This window comes from Bufo bufo, chromosome 6 (assembly GCF_905171765.1).
Source record: "Bufo bufo chromosome 6, aBufBuf1.1, whole genome shotgun sequence".
Taxonomy (NCBI): Eukaryota; Metazoa; Chordata; class Amphibia; order Anura; family Bufonidae; genus Bufo; species Bufo bufo.
The window spans coordinates 5,054,591-5,075,832 of record NC_053394.1 but is presented as its reverse complement, the minus strand read 5'-3'; the positions used below and the strand labels follow the sequence as shown (position 1 = coordinate 5,075,832).

At 47.7% G+C, this 21,242-nt stretch overlaps 1 protein-coding gene across 2 annotated transcripts in view; it reads left to right on the top strand.

The window, feature by feature from the left end:
- Nucleotides 1-21,242, top strand: part of LOC121005278 (alpha-2-macroglobulin-like protein 1) — a 234,254-nt gene that overhangs the window by 61,873 nt on the left and 151,139 nt on the right. For both annotated transcript variants that reach the window (XM_040437916.1, XM_040437917.1), the window contains exons 15-17: nucleotides 2,898-3,047; nucleotides 3,752-3,931; nucleotides 15,832-15,895. In XM_040437916.1, coding sequence (XP_040293850.1) covers nucleotides 2,898-3,047; nucleotides 3,752-3,931; nucleotides 15,832-15,895 — 394 coding nt within the window. The remainder of the gene's footprint in view (nucleotides 1-2,897; nucleotides 3,048-3,751; nucleotides 3,932-15,831; nucleotides 15,896-21,242) is intronic.

Here is a 21,242-nt window from a genome sequence, read left to right as displayed (position 1 = left end):
AAGGCTTTTGGAGATACTTTTATAACCCTTTCCAGCTTTATGCAAGTCAACAATTCTTAATCGTAGGTCTTCTGAGAGCTCTTTTGTGCGAGGCATCATTCACATCAGGCAATTCTTCTTGTGAAAAGCAAACCCAGAACTGGTGTGTGTTTTTTATAGGGCAGGGCAGCTGTAACCAACACCTCCAATCTCATCTCATTGATTGGACTCCAGTTGGCTGACACCTCACTCCAATTAGCTCTTGGAGATGTCATTAGTCTAGGGGTTCACATACTTTCTCCACCTGCACTGTGAATGTTTACATGGTGTGTTCAATAAAACATGGTAACATTTAACTCTTTGTGTGTTATTAGTTTAAGCAGACTGTGATTGTCTATTGTTGTGACTTAGATGAAGATCAGATCACATTTTATGACCAATTTGTGCAGAAATCTATATAATTTCAAAGGGTTCACATACTTTTTCTTGCAACTGTATGTCAATAAAATCATTTTTTAAACAAAAAAAAAGCACACGGCGCTATAGGACCAGTATATTGTGGAAATGCTAGCGGCGATCTAGCTGTGCATGTCTGCAGCTCTATAACCGAAAACGAGGTGACAGAATCCCATTACGGTAATTACGGTAATCTGGCTTATCTGGAGTCGGCTAAACAACTGAACCCAAGGCAGGCCAGATGGTTGTTGTTTTTCACCAGATTTAATTTCATCGTGACCTATCGCCCTGGGGTTAAGAACGTCAAGGCTGATGCTTTGTTGCGTAGCTTCCCGGGGGTTGGGGGGGGGGGTGATTCGGAAGATCCTGGTCCGTTATTGTCTGAAGGAGTAGTCATATCCGCCCTTAATTTCCGTTGCCCATCGCGTCCAGACCTTGGACTCATTTGTCCATGGATTTTATCACAGATTTGCCTAATTTTTCTGGAAAAACTGTGATTTTGGTGGTTGTGGATCGCTTTAGTAAGATGGCGCACTTTATAGCATTGCCAGGTCTACCTAATGCTAAAACTGTTGCACAAGTGTTTGTCGATAACATCGTGAAATTACACAGTATTCCCTCTGATGTGGAGTCTGATAGGGGGACTCAGTTTGTTTCCAAATTCTGGAAGGCGTTCTGTACTCGTCTGGGTGTACAATTGTCCATCTCTTCGGCCTTTTATCCTCAGTCGAACGGACAGACGGAGCGCACTAATCAGAATCTGGAGACTTATTTGAGATGTTTTGTCTCGGAGAACCAGGAGGAGTGGTCTTCATTTTTGTCTTTAGCTGAATTTGCCATAAATAACTGTAGACAGGAGCCCACTGATAAGTCGCCGTTTTTTGGAGCATATGGGTTCCACCCGCAATTTGGCACTTTTTCTGGTACTGAGACTTCTGGTATACCAGAAGAGGAATGATTTTCCTCTTCTTTGTCATCTATTTGGCGGAAGATTCAAAATAATCTAAAATAAATGGGCAACAAGTATAACGTATGGCTGACAGGAGACATATGAATGGTTCGGACCTGAGAGTGGGTGATTCTGTGTGGCTGTCCCCAAGAAACATTAAGTTGAAAGTACCCTCTTGGAAGTTAGGTCCAAGGTTTATTGGTCCATATAAAATCATTGCCAATGTTAACCCAGTTGCCTTTCGTCTTGAACTCCCTCAGGCTTTGAAGGTTCATAATGTGTTCCATAAGTCGTTGTTGAAGAGATATGTCGAACCTGTTGAACCGTCCTCCTTGCCTCCCGCGCCTGTCATAGTAGACGGTAATCTAGAATTTCAAATAGCCAGGATAGTGGACTCCCGAATGCTCCGTAGATCCCTCCAGTATCTCGTCCACTGGAAGGGTAACGAACCAGAGGAGAGGATGTGGGTTCCAGCAGCCGACGTTAATGCTAATCGTCTTGTGAAAGCTTTTCCCAGGGCTCATCCGAATAAAGACGGTCCTAGGTGTCCGGAGGCCACCCATAGAAGTGGGGTACTGTCACGGTCCCGCCTGTGACAGGGACTAGAAGATCGCGGAGACAGCCTATTTGGTTTCACCTTTCTGTGTTGTTGCTGGGGATGACCACACCTCTTGTCTCAGGTGTAGCTTAAGTGGTCATTCCTTCTCCTCTATTTAGTCCGGCCTCAACCATCATGCTATGTGGTTTTAGCTCCTTGTTTGTGGAAGTCTTGGTGTTGGTTCTCCCTGAGTTCCTGCTCGTCCGCATACTTCTGGAAGTTAAGTTTATCTTCTTTGTTTGTTGTTTTCCCCGACCTCCTGATATTAGGCCTGAGGGGGTCTCCTATTCCTTCATCTAGGAAGGAATAGGCCATCCATGTCCTGACACTATCTGCAGGGCCCTGTTAGGGTTAGATAGGGCTTAGGTTCCTGCGTTTGAACATTCCTACCATCAAGGTCTCTTCATACTAATAGAAGTCACTAGGTGTGACCATTTCCCTTTCCCTAGGTTCCAGGCCTAATACCTTTACCTTTCCCATCTGTGTTCAGTGTGGAGTGTATTTACCCCACTGCGCCGTGACAGATCCATTCTCTGGAGATGCACTGTCTCCATCCTGGGTGGTACCAGGCCCAGGATGAGCTGGTCTATCAGCCTCACATTTGTGCTTCCTTCTCCTAGCCCTAAGCTAGACTTCAACTCATACTAGCTTAGACTGGAATGAACTGGCTATAGAATGTTCTGCCCTCTCTTATACAGAGGGTGACACCAGCTCCATCTAGTGGTGGCTAAGAATCCCGTGATTACTATGTGCATGCAGTAAATGCAGCATAAAAATACATTACACAGAAATATATTATTTGTACTTTCTTTTTCATTTTGCAGTATAGTATGACTCTCGGAGCAGGATGCTGCACTTCTTGTGGAGAATGAGAGTTTTCCTTTGTATCATAATGTGTCTGCTGTCTTCTTCCAGGTCAGTCTTACTTTCTCAGAGGAAGAAGTTCTGCCCGGATCAGATGTTCAGCTGCATCTTCAGGCCAATGGCGGTTCGATGTGTGCGCTGCGTGCGGTGGACAAGAGCGTCATACTAATGAATCCCGCAGCTGAACTGACCGAGAGCAAGGTACGGACAAATCATAGTAGAGCAGCGCGGCAGAGCACTCTGTTCTCTCAAAATTCATGTTTTTTTTTGTTTTGTTTTTTACAAAAATGAAAAAATGCAGCAATGAATCAAAAAAGTGGTAAAACAAAAGGCACTCAATAGAGTGGGAGAACTTTGTAAAGAGGCGAATTCCTGCTCCTTGTTCTGCTGCTGCTGATTTACTATCACAGCTCTGCTCAGCAAGGGGTCACCACAAAAACCACAGACAGTGGCATACATAGAGAAGTAAGGGCCCCATAGCAAGGATCAAACCAGCCCCCCCCCCTTCCCCCACACACGACAGAAGGGTTTCCGCCTAAACCCCTTTCAATGACCCTTGGGCCATTTTTCCACTGCCTCGTTTGCTAAAATTTGTTCCTTTAGAGAGGGTAGAGTCCTGACCAAGTTTTCACCCCCAGTAGAAGAGGGGATGATCCCTACTAAGACTGGGCCCCCTCTTGCCCTGGGCCCCATAGCAGTCGCATGGTCTCCCGCTATGGTAGTTACGCCCCTGACCACAGAGAAAAATAAGATGAAAAGGGAGAAGCGCAGGAGAATGAGGGCTTCAGAACCTCTTACAGATCATAACATCTGAGCTCAATGTGCCCCGGACACGACAAAAGGACCCCCTTAAACCCCGTAAAAAATAATAGTAGGAATAATAATATCGACTCTTTGGTTTACAGATAAAGAACCTGGTGCCCCCGAAACGTACATACATATATTCCCAGGCACCGGACTATGACTACTGCAACGACAGAAGCAGAGAGTCCAACACTGTGGACAGTGACACTACCAACAGCTGGGACAGGTGGGGAGGGTGGGCTTACCCCGAGAAGAAAAAGGACTTCCAGAACATCATTCAGGTAAGAAACATCATATGACTAACTCCTTATAATGTACATATGGACACTGCACAGAACCACTGCCCCTGTCCTGTATACCGGGTGTAATCCTCAGTATCTGCTCTTATTCTGTATATATATATACACTGCACAGTACTACTTCTCCTGTCCTGTATACCGGGTGTAAGCCTCAGTGTCTGCTCTTATTCTGTATATATATACACTGCACAGTACCACTTCTCCTGTCCTGTATACTGGGTGTAATCCTCAGTATCTGCTCTTATTCTGTATATATATACACTGCACAGTACCACTTCTCCTGTCCTGTATACCGGGTGTAATCCTCAGTATCTGCTCTTATTCTGTATATATATATATACACTGCACAGTACCACTTCTCCTGTCCTGTATACCGGGTGTAATCCTCAGTATCTGCTCTTATTCTGTATATATATATACACTGCACAGTACTACTTCTCCTGTCCTGTATACCGGGTGTAAGCCTCAGTGTCTGCTCTTATTCTGTATATATATACACTGCACAGTACCACTTCTCCTGTCCTGTATACCGGGTGTAATCCTCAGTATCTGCTCTTATTCTGTATATATATATATATACACTGCACAGTACCACTTCTCCTGTCCTGTATACATAGAAACATAGAATGTGTCGGCAGATAAGAACCATTTGGCCCATCTAGTCTGCCCAATATTCTGAATACTATGGATAGCCCCCGGCCCTATCTTATATGAAGGATGGCCTTATGCCTATCCCATGCATGCTTAACCTCCTTCACTGTATTTGCAGCTACCACTTCTGCAGGAAGGCTATTCCATGCATCCACTACTCTCTCAGTAAAGTAATACTTCCTGATATTACTTTTAAACCTTTGCCCCTCTAATTTAAAACTATGTCCTCTTGTAGCAGTTTTTCTTCTTGTAAATATTCTCTCCTCTTTTACCTTCTTGATTCCCTTTATGTATTTAGCAGTTTCTCTCATCTCCCCTCTGTCTCGTCTTTCTTCCAAGCTATACATGTTAAGGTCCTTTAATCTTTCCTGGTAAGTTTTATCCTGCAATCCATGGACCAGTTTAGTAGCTCTTCTCTGAACTCTCTCCAAAGTATCAGTATCCTTCTGGAGGTATGGTCTCCAGTACTGAGCACAATACTCCAGATGAGGTCTCACTAGTGCTCTGTAGAGCGGCATGAGCGCCTCCCTCTGTCTACTGGTAATGCCTCTCCCTATACACCTCAGCATTCTGCTAGCATCTCCTGCTGCTCTATGACATGGTCTGCCTACCTTTAAGTCTTCTGAAATAATGACCCCTAAATCCCTTTCCTCAGATACTGAGGTTAGGACTGTATCACTGATGGTATATTCTGCTCTTGGGTTTTTACGCCCCAGGTGCATTATCTTGCACTTATCAACATTACATTTTAGTTGCCAGATTTCTGACCATTCCTCTAGTTTTCCTAAATCCTTTTCCATTTGGTGTATCCCTCCAGGAACATCAACCCTGTTACAAATCTTTGTGTCATCAGCAAAAAGACACACCTTACCATAGAGGCCTTCTGCAATTTTGCTGATAAAGATATTAAACAATATGGGTCCCAGAACAGATCCCTGAGGTACCCCACTGGTAACAAGACCTTGGTCTGAATATACTCCATTGACTACAACCCTCTGTTGCCTGTCCCTCAGCCACTGCCTAATCCATTCAACAATATTGGAGTCCAAGCCCAAAGACTGCAATTTATTGATAAGCCTTCTGTGTGGGACAGTATCGAAAGCCTTACTAAAGTCTAGATAAGCGATGTCTACTGCACTTGTGAATCGGCACAACATTTGCTAATTTCCAATCTTCTGGGACGACTCCTGTTGCCAGTGATTGGTTAAATAAATCTGTTAATGGTTTTGCTAGTTCACCGCTGAGCTCTTTTAATAGCTTTGGGTGTATCCCATCAGGCCCCTGTGACTTATTTGTATTGATTTTAGACAGCTGACTCAGAACCTCTTCCTCTGCAAAGACACATGCATCAAAAGATTCATTAGTCTTCCTTCCTAACTGAGGTCCTTCTCCTTCATTTTCCTTCGTAAAGACTGAACAGAAGTATTCATTGAGGCAGTCAGCTAGTTCTTTATCTTCTTCCATATACCTTCCTTCTTTTGTTTTTAATTTTGTAATTCCTTGTTTTAGTTTCCTTTTTTCATTTATGTATCTGAAGAATGTCTTATCGCCTTTTTTCCCTGATTGAGCTAATTTCTCTTCTGCCTGTGCTTTAGAAGCTCTTATAACTTGTTTGGCCTCTCTCTGCCTAATCTTGTAAATTAGCCTGTCATCCTCGTATTTTTTTTTTTATAATTCCTAAATGCTATCTTTTTGTTTTTAATGATTTTGGCCACTTCTGCTGAGGGCCACAGTGGTCTTTTCCTTTTTTTGCTTTTACTGACAAGCCTAATGCAATTTTCTGTTGCCTTCATTAGTGCCACTTTTAAGTAGTCCCATTTCTCCTGGACTCCAATGAAACTGTTCCAATCTGAAAGGGACTCGTATACCACTAATCTAATTTTAGAAAAGTCAGTTTTTCTAAAATCTAAAACTTTTGTTTTTGTGTGGTGTGACTCAGTCACTGTACTTATAGTAAACCACACTGACTGGTGATCACTAGATCCCAAGCTTTCCCCTACAGTAATATCAGATACCAAATTCCCATTTGTGAATACTAAATCTAAAATGGCCACCTTCCGGGTGTAATCCTCAGTATCTGCTCTTATTCTGTATATATATATACACTGCACAGTACCACTTCTCCTGTCCTGTATACTGGGTGTAATCCTCAGTATCTGCCCTTATTCTGTATATATATACACTGCACAGTACCACTTCTCCTGTCCTGTATACTGGGTGTAATCATCAGTGTGCAGGAGCCAGTGGACGGGTGTGGTCGTGTGTGCAGGAGTCAGTGGACGGGTGTGGTCGTGTTTGGAGGAGCTCCTGCTGATTGTCCAGCCGCTTCCAGGGATTTTTCCATCTATCCCAGCCCAGGCCCTGCCTCTCTCCCCAGGGAGGTGGTGGGGTCCTGGGCAATGAAGCGACTGAAGACCCAGGATCCTGCTTCCCGGGGTAGGCCGGCGGGAGGTAGGGGAGGTGAGCTACCGGCCTCAGTTCCATCTCCCGCCTCGGGGGTCAGAAGATCCAGCAGGAGTCGTGGTGCAGCGGCCCCTGCAGCCCCCGGAGGTGAAGCCGTGTCCATCGCCGGCAGTTCCAGGAGGGCGGACAGTAGCCCTCCAAGAGGTACGCGGAGTGCTCCTGGGGATGGGACGGTTCCGGTTGAGGCTGACTGGGGCAACATGAAGCCCCGGGAACTAATCGCCGTTTACAGCTCCCGGATCACGGCCTATCTCCGGGAGTACGAGGAAGCGAATAGGACCCTCAAGAAGGTGAGGGAGAACCTGAAGCTTGAGAGGGGGAAGGTGGACAAAGCAGCCAGAAAAAACAGGCCAGAAGTATCAAGAAAAATAAAAGTCTTAAAAGAAGTCATTAAAGAGCTGCAGGAAAGAATGGGGGCCATTCTGGATAACAGTGGTCCCTTCAAGGAAAAACTCATGAACGATCAAAGGTTTAATGAAATGGCTGGAAACAAAAAGCAGCAAGAAGATGACTCCTCTAGTGAGGAGGAAGAGTCGGACATGGGGGGGCAGCCTGCGGAAACTGGCATCACCGCAGAGCAGGTATGCCTGCCCCCCACTAGTTCTGATGAAGAAGGCGAGTTCAGTGAGAACAGCGGAGTTGGGGGGCAGCTTATGGCCGAAATACGCCACCTGGAGTCCCCCAAAATTAGTGAGGACATTTGCTTTGGTGACGAATTGCCTGAAGATGAGCCGATGGGAAAAAAGAGAAAGGCAAAGACATTAAAGCCAGAGGTGAGGTATGTCTATGTGACCCACCCTGCGTGCCCTGGGCCAGCTGAAAAGCCAGCTCAGGGCACGAACCCCACCATCCTCCCTGGCCCGGTCTCTGCTGTGGGATCGGTGCGTAGGAGTGGGGAGACAGACGTGGCAAAGATGGCGCAGGACGCCGTCCCTGTTTGCGGTAACAGGGGCGGTGAGGAAAAGCTGGAGGGGCCAGACAGGAAGGCTCCCGGGGCGGGCGGCGAGGGGGACATGGTTGGTGGTCGGATGGCTCCGCCAGCCTCTGCTGGGGCACTGGACAAGTGCCGGGTGGAGGTGCGGCGGGGCGGTGTGGCTGCCACTGACCCCCTTGCAGAGGTTGTTGCCGGGATCCCTGTCCTGGGGTCTGCCTCCTCTGCCCCGGTCTGCTTCGCCGCTCCCGTGCGCCCTGCAGCCCCCCCTGCCGGTTTTGGCATGGCGGTGGGGGACAGGGGGGCGGGGGTGGTGGGGACGGCTGTGGGTGGAGGGGGTGGGACCGCGGGTACAGCGGTGTCCCGATCCGGAGTTGCAGGGGGAGGGTGCGAGGTGGCTGCCTCCGCCCCTGCCAGTTTGGATGCCCAAGTCCTTGCCGGGGTTCCCGTCTCCTCTGCCCCGGTCTGCTCCGCTTCAGTCCCTTCCGCTGGTATTGTCGTGGCGGCGGGGAGTGGAGGCGCAGTGGGAGTGGTCAGGGGTGGAGGGGGTGGGGCTTCGGATGTCCAGAGAAGAGCTCAGAGCAGTGTGTGTGTAGGCAGAGAGGGAGGGGGCGGTCCTGATGAGAGTGTGGTGCGCACCGCCCCTCCCTCCTGCACTGTCCGTCAAGTGGATAAGGCCGGCGTGGCTGGGACCAGTGGTTCTACAGCCCGCCGGCCCGAAAAATCAGGAAAGACTGAAAAATCAGGAAAGACTGTTAAAGATGTGTCCAGCAAGGAGATGCTGGACAAAACAAATAATGTGACCTCGGTCCCCTCTGGCCCAGCAGTGTGTGTGGGGGGAGGGGAGAGTGTGGTAGTGGCCACTGAAGAAGTGGTCACTTGTGTAAATACAGTTTTTGTTAGTGGTGTTGGTGTTGCCCTGGGCCCTGATGGAGGGGTGAGTGTTGGAGGTCGGCCGCCCACTGTACAAGTGGCCGGTGCGCCTCATGTAGCCCCTTCAGAGGGGTCTGGAGTGGCACCTGCTGTAGATAGGTCTGGGGGGGATGGGGGTGGGCCCGGTCCGGCTGCCCCTCCTGCGTCGGTTACGCCTGGCAGAAGTTATGCTGGTGTGGTTGCCGGCGCAGGGGGGGAGGGGCGGTCCCCATTGTCCTCCCCATTACCAATGTCTGGTGACGGTAACTTGCAGCGGCAACTTCTAGAGGCTCTTAGGAGAGGGGAGAATTCCATTACAGTAGGGGGGCAGCAGGTGGATCTATCCTTCTGGATAGACAGGCATGGCCTGCGTGCCTTCCGAGAGCAAGGCGGGGGCGAGACCACCTGGTCCTCACCCACAACCGGCCCCGGGTCAACCAGGCGGAATGTTGTCTGTCTGAAGTGGAGAGGCAATGAAGCGTGCCCTACCAGAAAGAGGGTGGCAGAGCTTCTCTTTCGGATGGGCATCAGGGCATGTGACATCTTTGCCCTGATACATCCGTATGGCACCCGGGAGTTTGATGTCAGTTTTGCCCGGCCAGAGGGTCTTGAACTTTTCTGGTCTGGGTATGAACTGGCAAAAGACCAGCCGGACTGGCAGGGGTTTTTTGTACAAGCGATAACCCGCCAGAATGAGGTCAAGAAGGTGACCGTTCTCACCCGTAACGAGTCACTTTCTTGTGTTGACATCTTGACCTGGTTGAGCAGGTACGGGGACGTCCAGGGTCTTCCTAGCAAGAACCTGGATGAGTTTGGCATCTGGTCGGGTGCCTGGACGTTTCAGATTAAGTTGAAACATTCAGGGGGGTCGGTTTCCCACATACCATCATCTGCTTTCCTTGGTCGGGATAGGATCATGGTGTTCTACAGGGGGCAGCCTAAGCTGTGTTACAAGTGCGGCAGCCCTTCGCACTTCAGCGCCAGCTGCCAAGTGCAGAGGTGCGCGTTGTGCGGGGGTGAAGGCCATCTAGCTGCATCTTGTGGGCAGATTAGATGCAACCTGTGTGGTGAGCTAGGGCACCCGTTCAGTCGTTGCCCTCGCTCTGTCGCCAACGTGGCTCGTGCACGCGCGGAGGCGAGCCGGGAGGCCCCCACCGCCGAGGCGAGTGCTGGCGAAGGCGACAGGGCAGTGGGGTCGATGAAGAGAAAAGACGGCCCGTCCCAGCAGAGACGGAGGGAGAGGCGTCAGATGGAGAGGGGGCAGGTGGAACCCCGTCCTGGGGTGATGCCTGAGCCCTCCCAAGAGAATGCCTCTCCTAGAGCTGAGACCCTGGGGGATATCGAGGGGAATGAGGAACTCAGGAGACTAGACCGTTCCGAGGTGACTCTGTCCTCTTGCTACGAGAGTGCAACAGAGGGGAGTGAGACAGAGTCTAAAAGAATAAGAAGGAAACGTCTGACCAAAAAAAGATCTAGCCCGACTAGAGTGCCTGTGGAAGGCAAAGCCAGCTCCCCCCTGGACCTCTCTAATCCTGACTCTCTTCCCCTGGATCTTTCCAACCGGTACCTCACCTTGGATGAGATCTCCGCCTCCTCTTCTTCCGGGGAGGAGGTTCAAGGTGGGGAGCCGGAGGGGCAAGAGAAGGAGCCTCTGGAAGGGCCCGCGCCTCCCTCCGGTGAGGATGCAAGGTCCTCGGGAGGTGGGGCGGGTCCAGACACTGGGAATGGGAATGACAAGGGTGGTGCGAAGGGGGAGGCGGTGGTGACTAATGAGATGGACACCACTGTCTCTCTCAAAAGAGATCGTGCCACCTTAGGGGGTAGCCCCAAGAGGGGTAAGAAGAAGAACAAGAAGGGGAAGGGAAGGAAGAAGGCCGTCTAACTTAATCACTCTGTATGGCGGCACTCACTCCGTTGACGCTGGCGACCATTAATGTCGCCAGTATTAAATCGGATGCGGCTAGGTTTGCAGCCTTTGATTTTCTCAGCCGGGTTGAAGCTGACATTTTATTTTTGCAAGAGACCAGGCTGCCAGATTTGGCGGCTGTGTATAAAGCAAAAAAGGAGTGGAGGTGCGGTCCATCATATTGGTCTCTTGCGGCTGAGCCGTATAGCGGAGTGGCGGTTCTTTTTACCGCACCAGTAGAAAGCCGACGAGTGATTGAGTTAGAAATGGGGAGGTGTTTGATTTTAGATGTCCTCATGAAGGGTCAAGAGCTTCGCCTGATAAACATCTATGGTCCCCAAACCAGGTGGGATCGGAAGCGTCTCTTTATGAGGATCAAACCTTTCCTTTTTACGAGTCGGCAGGTGGTCTTTGGCGGGGACTTTAATACAGTCACAAGGTCCCAAGACCGGGGAGGCGCCAGAAACCGGCTGGCTTATGATAGTGTATCCCTGAATAGCATAGCTAGCGAGGCTCGCCTGGTGGATGTCCACATTAGGCACACCCCAGGCCACGGTGGTTTCACTTATTATAGAGGTAGTCAGATTAGGTCTAGAATAGACAGGTTTTATTTAAAGGAGGAGACTACTTTTTCACCTTTAGAGGTGGTAGAGGTGGAATTCTCCGATCACTGTCTAATTATGTTCTCTTTGAATGTTGCAGAATCCCCCCAAATGGGAAGAGGCTATTGGAAGCTAAATTCGGCCCTCCTGGAGGAAGCAGAGGTGAGACAATCCTTTAAGGACTTCCTTCAGAGTCAGGTAGAGTTGCTGGATCTTTGTGACACTAAGTCTGAGTGGTGGGAGATATTCAAAGATCGGGTGGCAAAATTCTTCCGCCAGCTCTCGAGCCTCAGGTCCCTGGACAGGTACCGCTTGTATCAGGGTCTGAGGAGGAAACTCGAACAACTGGTCTCGACTGGAGGTAGCCGAGAGGATATCTCCAGGGTGAAATCTTTGCTTAAGAGGTGCCAGTATGATAGGCACACATCTTTGGTTTTTGAGAGGGATTTCGGGAAGTACCGCTCGCCCGACCCTTACAGAAACTGTAAGATGTCAGTGAAAAGTAAGTTGGTGACGGGACTGGTCGATGGTACGGGATCTCTGGATAGGTCCAGATCAGGGATCTTGGAAATCGTCAAGTCCTTCTACTCGTGCCTCTTGAGGAAGAAGGATCTGAATCGGGACAGGATTTCGGCTTTCCTGGCTGAAACCATCCCTGAGTCAAGAGTAGACCTCTCTCTTGGCGTTTTGATAGAAGAAATCAGAGAAGAGGAAGTCAGCCTGGCGATCGAAGGGCTTGCCCTAAAGAAGTCGCCAGGCCCGGATGGCTTAACATCCGAGTTTTATAAGACCTTTAAGGACTCCTTGGTTCCCCTCTTGACTAAGGTATTCAATGAGTGCCTTTCCTCAGGTACTCTGCCGAAGTCAATGAGGAGGTCAGCTCTGATCCTTATATCAAAGGGTAAAGATCCGAGCCGTATTGAGAATTGGCATCCCATAGCGCTTCTCAATACGGACAGAAAGATCCTGGCCAAGATACTGTTTAAACGGTTGGTGCAGTTTGCGCCCCGGCTCCTTTCGGAGACCCAACATTGCTCAGTTCCAGGCCGAAGCACGTTTAGTGCTGTGCTCGGTGTCCGAGAGGCAGTGGAGCAGAGTAGGGCGGGTAACTGGAAGGGGTACATGCTGGCTTTAGATCAGGCAAAGGCTTTTGATCGGGTTAACCACGAGTACCTCTGGGCAGTCCTTCTGAAATATGGCCTGCCGGGAGGGTTTGTCGATTGGTTAAAGATCTTGTATGCAGGGGCAGAGAGTTTCCCGCTGGTGAACGGTTGGTCTGGCAGCCCTTTTGAGGTCGGGTCTGGAGTCCGCCAGGGTTGTCCATTGAGCCCGCTCTTATACGTGTTTGCGATTGATCCTTTTATTAGGAGGATTGATCGGGGACCGTTAGCGGGAGTCAGGATGAGTCTGGAGGAGCCAGAAGCCACTCTGAGGGTGGTGGCGTATGCCGATGACGTCACTGTTTTCGTGTCCTCGGGAGGGGAGGCGGAATACGTGATGTCGGAGGTAGAACGCTACTCGGAAGTCTCCGGGTCCATGATTAACCGGGATAAGTGTGAGAGTCTCTGGCTGGGAGGGGGTGATCCATCTTTCGGTCTCCCGGACACCCTCCCAGAGTCCCAGTCGTCAGCCAAAGTCCTAGGCGTTCAATTCGGCCATGGGGATTATCCCACCCAAAATTGGGACAGCAGGCTCACGATCGCCGCTCAGAAGGTTGACCAGTGGAAGGGTTGGTCTTTGACCCTCAGGGAAAGGGTGAACCTGATCAAGACTTACCTTCTCCCTTTGCTTATCTATTTGGCCAGTGTATGTGTCTTGCCAGAACCTCTCTGGACTCGGGTTTACAGTCTGTTCTTTCAACTGTTATGGGGGAATAGGCTGAACCTAGTCAAGAGAGAGGTGACATACCGTACGAGGAGATTAGGGGGGTTGGGTATGGTCAACCCAGTGGTGTTCCTTGTGAACACCTTTGTTAAGATCAACCTGGCAAACCTCTGGAAAGAGAGGGCTCCTCCGTGGGTAGTCTCTTGCAGGGGTTGGTTTCGGCCTTTCTTCCAGGAGTGGGAGACAGGAGGGCAAGTGAAGGATTTGCGTACACCTCACGGATATCTTCCGGCTTATGTCACCCCGATTCTGAAGGTGATCCGCCAGTGGGGTTTGGGAGTGAGGGAAATCAAGACCCAGTCAAGGAGATCCCTTGACGAGAGGGTCTTGTTGACCCACTTCTGGAAGCCCCTGGCCCTTAAGGATTGCCCAAGCCGGGATCTAGACAAGGGGTTACAGTTGTTAAATTCGGCAAGGATCCCCTTGAAGTTTTGGGACTTGGCTTGGCGCTGCTTTCACGGGAAGCTGTATGTAAGGGACAACTTGAAGTACAGGAACTCTGATGAAAGGGGTTGTCCCCGGGAGGAGTGTGGCGACATACTGGAAAGTATGGAGCACTTCCTGCTTCAGTGTCCCTTTAATACAGAGGTATACAAACGGGTGGGTGCATCCATTGGCTGGCCTAGGCTAGCCAACCTCTCCTATGCGGAATGGGCTTATGGAGCATTCAAAGGTTTGGGAAGAAGGGACCCATGCACAGCTTTTATAGTTAGCATAGTGATCAGGTACTTCACATGGAACGCACGGTGTTTAGTTTCAACCCAGCAGAAAGTCCTCCCTGTGGAAGAGGTGTGTAGGAACATTCTAGGTGACCTGGCGAAGGTTCGCTCTCTTGAGTGCGAGAAGGTGGGTACGGATGGGGTCTCTTACCTCTGGAGAGGCTTCACCTTTGATGTGCCTTAGCCTCAGTAGCACTTTTCCTGGTGTTGGGCTGAGGCTTTCACATTAGGTTTTTGTTTTGTATTTAAGATGAGTTTTTGAAGAAAGGTTTGCAAATGACTGAACTTGGGCCTTCGGGTGGATTTTAATATTGGTTTGTATAGATTGATATGGTTGTTATAAGATGTATATATTGTATGATAGGGTAAGTGGGGTGTAGTTAGGTTGGGTGGGATGGGGTGGGGGGGTTCATATTTTTGTGTGGGGAGACCTACATCCAGCCCTGGACTATGCGGACATAGGAGGACATGAGGCGAGGGGCTGGGTGTGGGTGGTGGTGGAAGGACTGGCCTCATGGAGAGACAAGAGGCGGAGGTTGGCCCTGGGTGAAGGTGATGGGATAGAGAGATTGGTAGGGATAGTATAGGTTTTCTCATAAATGTGTGTGTGTGTGTGTGTATTAAAAAAAAAAAAAAAAAAAAAATTATAATAAAAAATAATATAATAATAATATATAAAAAAAAAAAAAATTATTATAAAAAAAAAAAAAAAATTATTTGATATTTCTATTATGATTTCTATTATGATTATTTCATTTGTGTTGATTATTTTTTTTTTGTGATAAGTTGTCATTTATTTTCGGTTATAAACTATTTGTATAAATTTGTATATAGTCAGGGTTCAGCCGGATCGGATGTTTAGGTTAGGTTTCTTTTTCTCTTTTCATTTTCTCTATTTAGTAGGTATGAATGAGATAGTATGCATGTAGCTGGGCCAGTAGGGTAAGTGTATATACTTTATACCTTTGTTTTATATCTTGTTTGGAAATTTTATGGAAAAGTTTTTGTATTTTTGTATAAAATTAAAAGAGTTCCTCAGTATCTGCTCTTATTCTGTATATATGGACACTGCACAGTACCACTTCTCCTGTCCTGTATACTATATGTAATCCTCAGTATCTGCTCTTATTCTGTATATATATACACTGCACACTACCACTTCTCCTGTCCTGTATACCGGGTGTAATTCTCAGAATCTGCTCTTATTCTGTATATATATACACTGCACAGTACCACTTCTCCTGTCCTGTATACTGGGTGTAATCCTCAGTATCTGCTCTTATTCTATATATATGGACACTGCACAGTACCACTTCTCCTGTCCTGTATACTATATGTAATCCTCAGTATCTGCTCTTATTCTGTATATATATACACTGCACAGTACCACTTCTCCTCTCCTGTATACTGGGTGTAATCCTCGGTATCTGCTCTTATTCTTTATTTATATACACTGCACAGTACCACTTCTCCTGTCCTGTATACTGGGTGTAATCCTCAGTATCTGCTCTTATTCTGTATATATATATATACACTGCACAGTACCACTTCTCCTGTCCTGTATACTGGGTGTAATCCTCAGTATCTGCTCTTATTCTGTATATATATATATACACTGCACAGTACCACTTCTCCTGTCCTGTATACCTGGTGTAATCCTCAGTATCTGCTCTTATTCTGTATATATATACACTGCACAGTACCACTTCTCCTGTCCTGTATACCTGGTGTAATCCTCAGTATCTGCTCTTGCACAGTACTATTTCCATCCTCCTGTATCTATTAGTGACTTGGTCTCATTCTGCTCCCATTAGAATATCGGGATCTACCTTCTGTCCAGCTGGGATATTGTGGCTCCGACCACCTGCAAATGGCACAGTAAGTAGTCCCTGTAGGTCTGTGATTTGGTTGTCTGTGATCGGGGGCAGTGGGATTTTCCCACCATGATTAGAGGTGAGTGACGCGGCCTCCGGTCGTCCAGTTATGATATGGTTGTATATATTTGTATACGGAGCAGTTTAGTTGTTATATTGTGTTACTCTGCAAGGAAATACGTTCTTTGGTGACCACCGTGTCCCATCGCTGGTTTGGGTCCAGCCGTTCTACAGCTTTCGGTATCTCAGTTCCTGGAGTTTGATAGGAGAAGAAACAGTAGCATTTCTATGGCTTTAGATGTAGTTGGGGTCATGCACACAGTAGTATCCTGTACAGGGGATGACTCTAATGGTCCCCGGGAGGAAGATACGGCACACGATGGAGTAAACACCACTTTTCTTTTTTCTCGTGGTCCCATCCATGAGAAAATGCTTATGAAATCGTGTGTTGTAGGTGCACATCTGTGATAAGGAGCTCACTAAATATAAGATATTGGGTTTACGCTGCAAAATATCGTAGGGTCACTGAGATGTGCAGCGTTAAAACAAGATATCGCAGTGTGGAAAAAATCAGGTGACCCTGTGAAACAGGAAACCCTGTAAGGGAAAATGTGAGAGACCCTTGGGGGATGTCCATCTGACGGACTCAGATGGCCGCTTAGATGTCCTGTACAGTGGAAAGTCCAGGATGAGCCGACCTCAGTGTATCCATAGATCGGATGCACCTAGGATCCGGCTCATGTAATAATCATGGATTTATCTATCGCCCCGCACTGTGGTACTTTGCTTCGGCTACGGGCCCTGCACAATGGTGGAGCTGTACTGTGGAGCAGAGGGTCAACGCCAGGATACTGGTAGAACCCAACAGCAAATGAGACAGCTGTGAGCAGAGTCCTGCCTTAATCCTGGATCACCAAAACGGAGAACACTTGCCTTCTACCTCAATACCCGATTCCGGCCTCCTTCTATGGCCTCCCCAAGGTGGGAAACGTGAAGGGAAGGCCCACTGTCTCGGGTATTGGTCGTCTGAATGAAAAGTGTATGTGTTGGTCAAGTTGTCAGACCATTTGTACTGTCCAGTGGTGTAACTAGAGTAATATGGGCCCCAGGGCAAACTTTGTATTGGGGCCCCTCTTCCCCATAATATGTTTGAATGTAGTACAGTGCCGCTGATCACTACAAAAACCTGCAGCGTCTACACCATGTGTGGACTCCCCGACCCCTGAGAATTAAATTATGCCCCAATTTATAAAATAAAAATTTCCCTGTTTTAATGTCCATTTAATCCAAGCGATGAAATTGATTCTGTTTAAAGGGGTACTGCACTTTCATTTAACTGATGATCTGTCCTCTGGATAGATCATCAGCTTCTGATCGGCGGGGGTCTGACACCCGGGACCCCCGCCGATCAGCTGTTTGAGAAGGCAGCGGCGCTCCAGCAGCACCGCGGCCTCCTTACTGTTTACCGCCGGCCCACTGACGTCACGACTAGTATCAACTAGCGTGGGCGGGGCTAAGCTTTGTTCACTTGAATGGAGCTTAGCCGCGCCCACGCTAGTTGATACTAGTCGTGACGCCAGTGGGCTGGCGATAAACAGTGAGAAGGCCGCGGCGCTGCTGGAGCGCCGCTGCCTTCTCAAACAGCTGATCGGCGGGGGTCCCGGGTGTCGGACCCCCGCCGATCAGATGCTGATGATCTATCCAGAGGAAAGATCATCAGTTAAATGAAAGTGCAGAACCCCTTTAATTACCTGCTGACTGTGCTGATGAAGCAGGCATGGCACAATAATGGCGGATCTCCTCCCCCTCCCCGGTGCTCCTCTCCTGCCCTTTCAAAGCCCCAACAGTCATTGGCTGCTCAAGTGCCCATTTGCAGTACGCAGCCCTGCAGGGTGAGCGAATGTGAGGTCACAGGTGTAGTTAATAAACCGAGGGTTGCTCTTGGTACTCACAGTTTATAGAAGACCCTGGCCAGGGGTACAGCAGTGATGGAGAGGCTGGCACATGGATCCTCTGGGGCATTCTCTGTGTATAGGGACCAGGCCAGGTGGTAGGTGAGGTGCCCTGGGTGTTGCAGGTTTAATGTGCCCGGTGGCAAGATCCCTTTAAGTTCATGACGCCAGTGCCGGTAACAGTGGCACACCGATTTCTTGTAGTAATAATTGAGGAACACACGTTGCAGTGAACCAAAACTTCCTTTTACTGAACAGTTCAACTATTTACAGTCTTTAGTCAGTTCCACATGTAAAACGTTGTGACAGGCAGGCTTTATATAACACGGCAGGCAACGTTCTTTCAAGATACTCAGAGGGTTAAACACTTACAGATCAGGCTGCACTTTCTCAGAATCTTGTCTGACTTTCTCCAAGGCCCGTATGCCCTATTGCTGGCTTTATCCTTGGGTAGGGAAAACTTCCTCAGGTATATGTCCTTGCTTTAATATAAAATCCTTCTGCCCTTCAGCTCTCTGTTTGGCTGGAAACACCTTGGCTATGCACTGTACTTTTATAGGAACTTAGTTTCTCAGGAGGCAAACTCTTCCCCTTAAGGCAAGCTAGAAGCCTGGGCTATCCAGCTGCATGTCAGAGGCTGCTCCTCAGCTACACTCTGGCTAAGGTGCACAATTGGCTTCTAAACATTCCACACACCTCCCTGAACAGGACCTGACTATATATACTAGGGGGTTCCCTAGCTCCCTCTACTGCCTAGGAGGAGGAACTACACCCCTAACAGGCCTGGTACACAGGGAATAACATAAATAACATGACAATTCACATTAAAATGCAATATAAAATACAATGACCATGTTCCACAGGAGGTGGAGAACAAACGTGACCCAATTTACCCTTGTGTAGTGCCCACCCTTCCGTAGTGGGACACTCCACATTGTGTTTCCCAATACTATACTGCAGAAACAGATAATCCCCCTTCTGCTGCCCCCCTCATGCCCCTACCTGGTGCTGCTTGAGGCAATCGTCTTACCTCGCATCATTGGTGGTGCACCCCTGCATGGCACCTGAAAATCATTCCAGCAAATTCTGCCCTCCAAAAACATTATCAGTTTAATAATCAGTTTTGAATAACTTGAGGGGTGTAGTTTCTACAATGGGGTCATTTAGGGGTGGTTTCTTCAAAGCGACTCCATAACTGAATTGGTCCTTAAAAAAGTGGGTTTTGGATTTTTTTTTTAAACATTTTAAAATTAGCTTCTAAACTTCTAAGCCTTTTAATGTCCTAAACAAATAAAATGACATTAACAAAATGATGCAAACATAAAGTAGACATCTGGGGAATGTTACGTAATAACTACTTTATGAGGTGTTATTATCCGTGTTAAAAGCAGAGAAATTCTAATTTTGAAAATAGATTTTTCAAACTTTTCAGCAAATTTGGGATTTTTTTATGCATCAAGGTAAAACGTATCAACTCAAATTCACCACAATGTGTCATGAGAAAACAGTCTCAGAACGGCTCGGATAAGTAAAAACGTTGCAGAGATATTACCAGATAAAGTTACTCAGGTCGGATTTTTTAATTTGGTCAAAACTGGTTGTCGCTTGAAGGGGTTCAATCAGACCCTGACATTGGTCGCCCGATCAGTGACTACCCGCCCATTACATATTGGAGGGGACGCAATGTCAGGGACTAGAGATGAGCGAATCGAAGTTTACGAAGTGGAATTTGTTCCGAATTTCAGGAAAAATTTGATTTGCACCAAAGGCAAATTTCCTCGCGCTTTGTGGTAATGAATAGCATTTTTTCCTAAAATGGCTGCTGCAGGTGTGAGGACATGGAGAAAGGAACTCTGGGAAGGTGGGATCACCCACAATGCCATGCATGCAGCCAATCAGCAGCCAGACAGCCCTGTGATGTCACAGCCCTATAAATAGCCTCAGCCATCTTATATTCTGACATTCTCCAGTGCACTTAGTGCAGGGAGAGACGTCAGCAGGCGCTAGGGACAGTGTGAGGAAAGACTTCATTGTCCTGAAAAAAACGATTTACAAGTTCAGGGAAAGATTATTCAAGCTGTAGATGTCACGGATGAAGTTAGCAGATAGCTGGAACATATAAATAAACGAGCGACTGGCTTGATCCCAAACTAAGGATCTTATAGGTGGGCCCTATAAAACCCTAAGAGCTCTCCCTGACTGCTATGCACATGCAAGGGTCTGTATGGTAGACGATTGCATGCCCACGTACCTAATGCTGTGTGACACCTGAAAACCCTATAATAGTGAGGGAACACGACCATCGGCTCCCTGCACTTAATACAGACGGAGTCAGGATCACCTAGAATCAAGCCAGCAAGGAAACACAATAAAGTAAAAGACTTATCTGAACAAACAGCAGAAGCAGCCTCCAGCAGTGAACACCTCATCCAGGAAGTAGTATAAACTGCAAAGTGAGGCAGTATGGGAGGGATTATAAAGGAAGACGATTTGTCGAAATAAGTGACACCTGGCAGAAGTAAAGGAGATGAGAAAGTGAAACCAAAACAAAGAACATCATACAAGAGGTAGAGAAGAATGTCTGCCAGATCTTCTCACAGAACTGGCGGTGACAGTAGGGAAAGGATAGGGAGGAATTACTCCACAGCATTTCTGTAGAACAGGGTTCAGTAGGGGAGGTTACAGCCTGGGTAATAGGAACAATCCTGTTACACCTTGCTGCACTGACTGCGGATCCAAATTGCCATTATACAGCTCTGTCATTCCAGCAAACCGTTCTTATTAGGGTGCAAGTGCTGTGTGATACCGCCATTAACAGGGTTTATTACAAGGAAATATTTGTACGTCTTATTTTCCCTTGTGCGGTGCAGTTATATGTTAAGCCCTTTTTGCCGTGTATTAGTGGCAAAAGAAAAATATATTCGACGTCCAGTGTTGCACTTATCTGGTGAAAAGCCTTTTTGTTGTGAAAAATTAGGGCCTAATTGCCGTTTAGTGGAGCAGTTATATGTGGTGAAGCCCTTTTTGCGTTATGGACCGAATTACGTAGTGGTGAAGTTCCATTATCCTTTCATTGGTGAAATTTTTTATTTCAAACATGTTTTTTTCCGGAAAATTTATCGGTGATTGTACACCTCCTTTTGCGGTATGGACCGATTTACTTAGTGGTGAAATTCTTTATGTGACACAGGCTTTCTATGAGAAAATTGATGGGTGATTGTACAACTACCTTTGCGGTATGGGCCGAATTACGTAGTGGTGAAATTTGTTATGTGAAACGGGCTATTTTGGGGAAATTTGATAGGTGACTGTACACCTCCTTTTGCAAACTCCGCTGCTCTGTATCTCTTGTGAAATCAATGTCTTCCACTATGCCCCTTGTGCGATTCACCATAAATA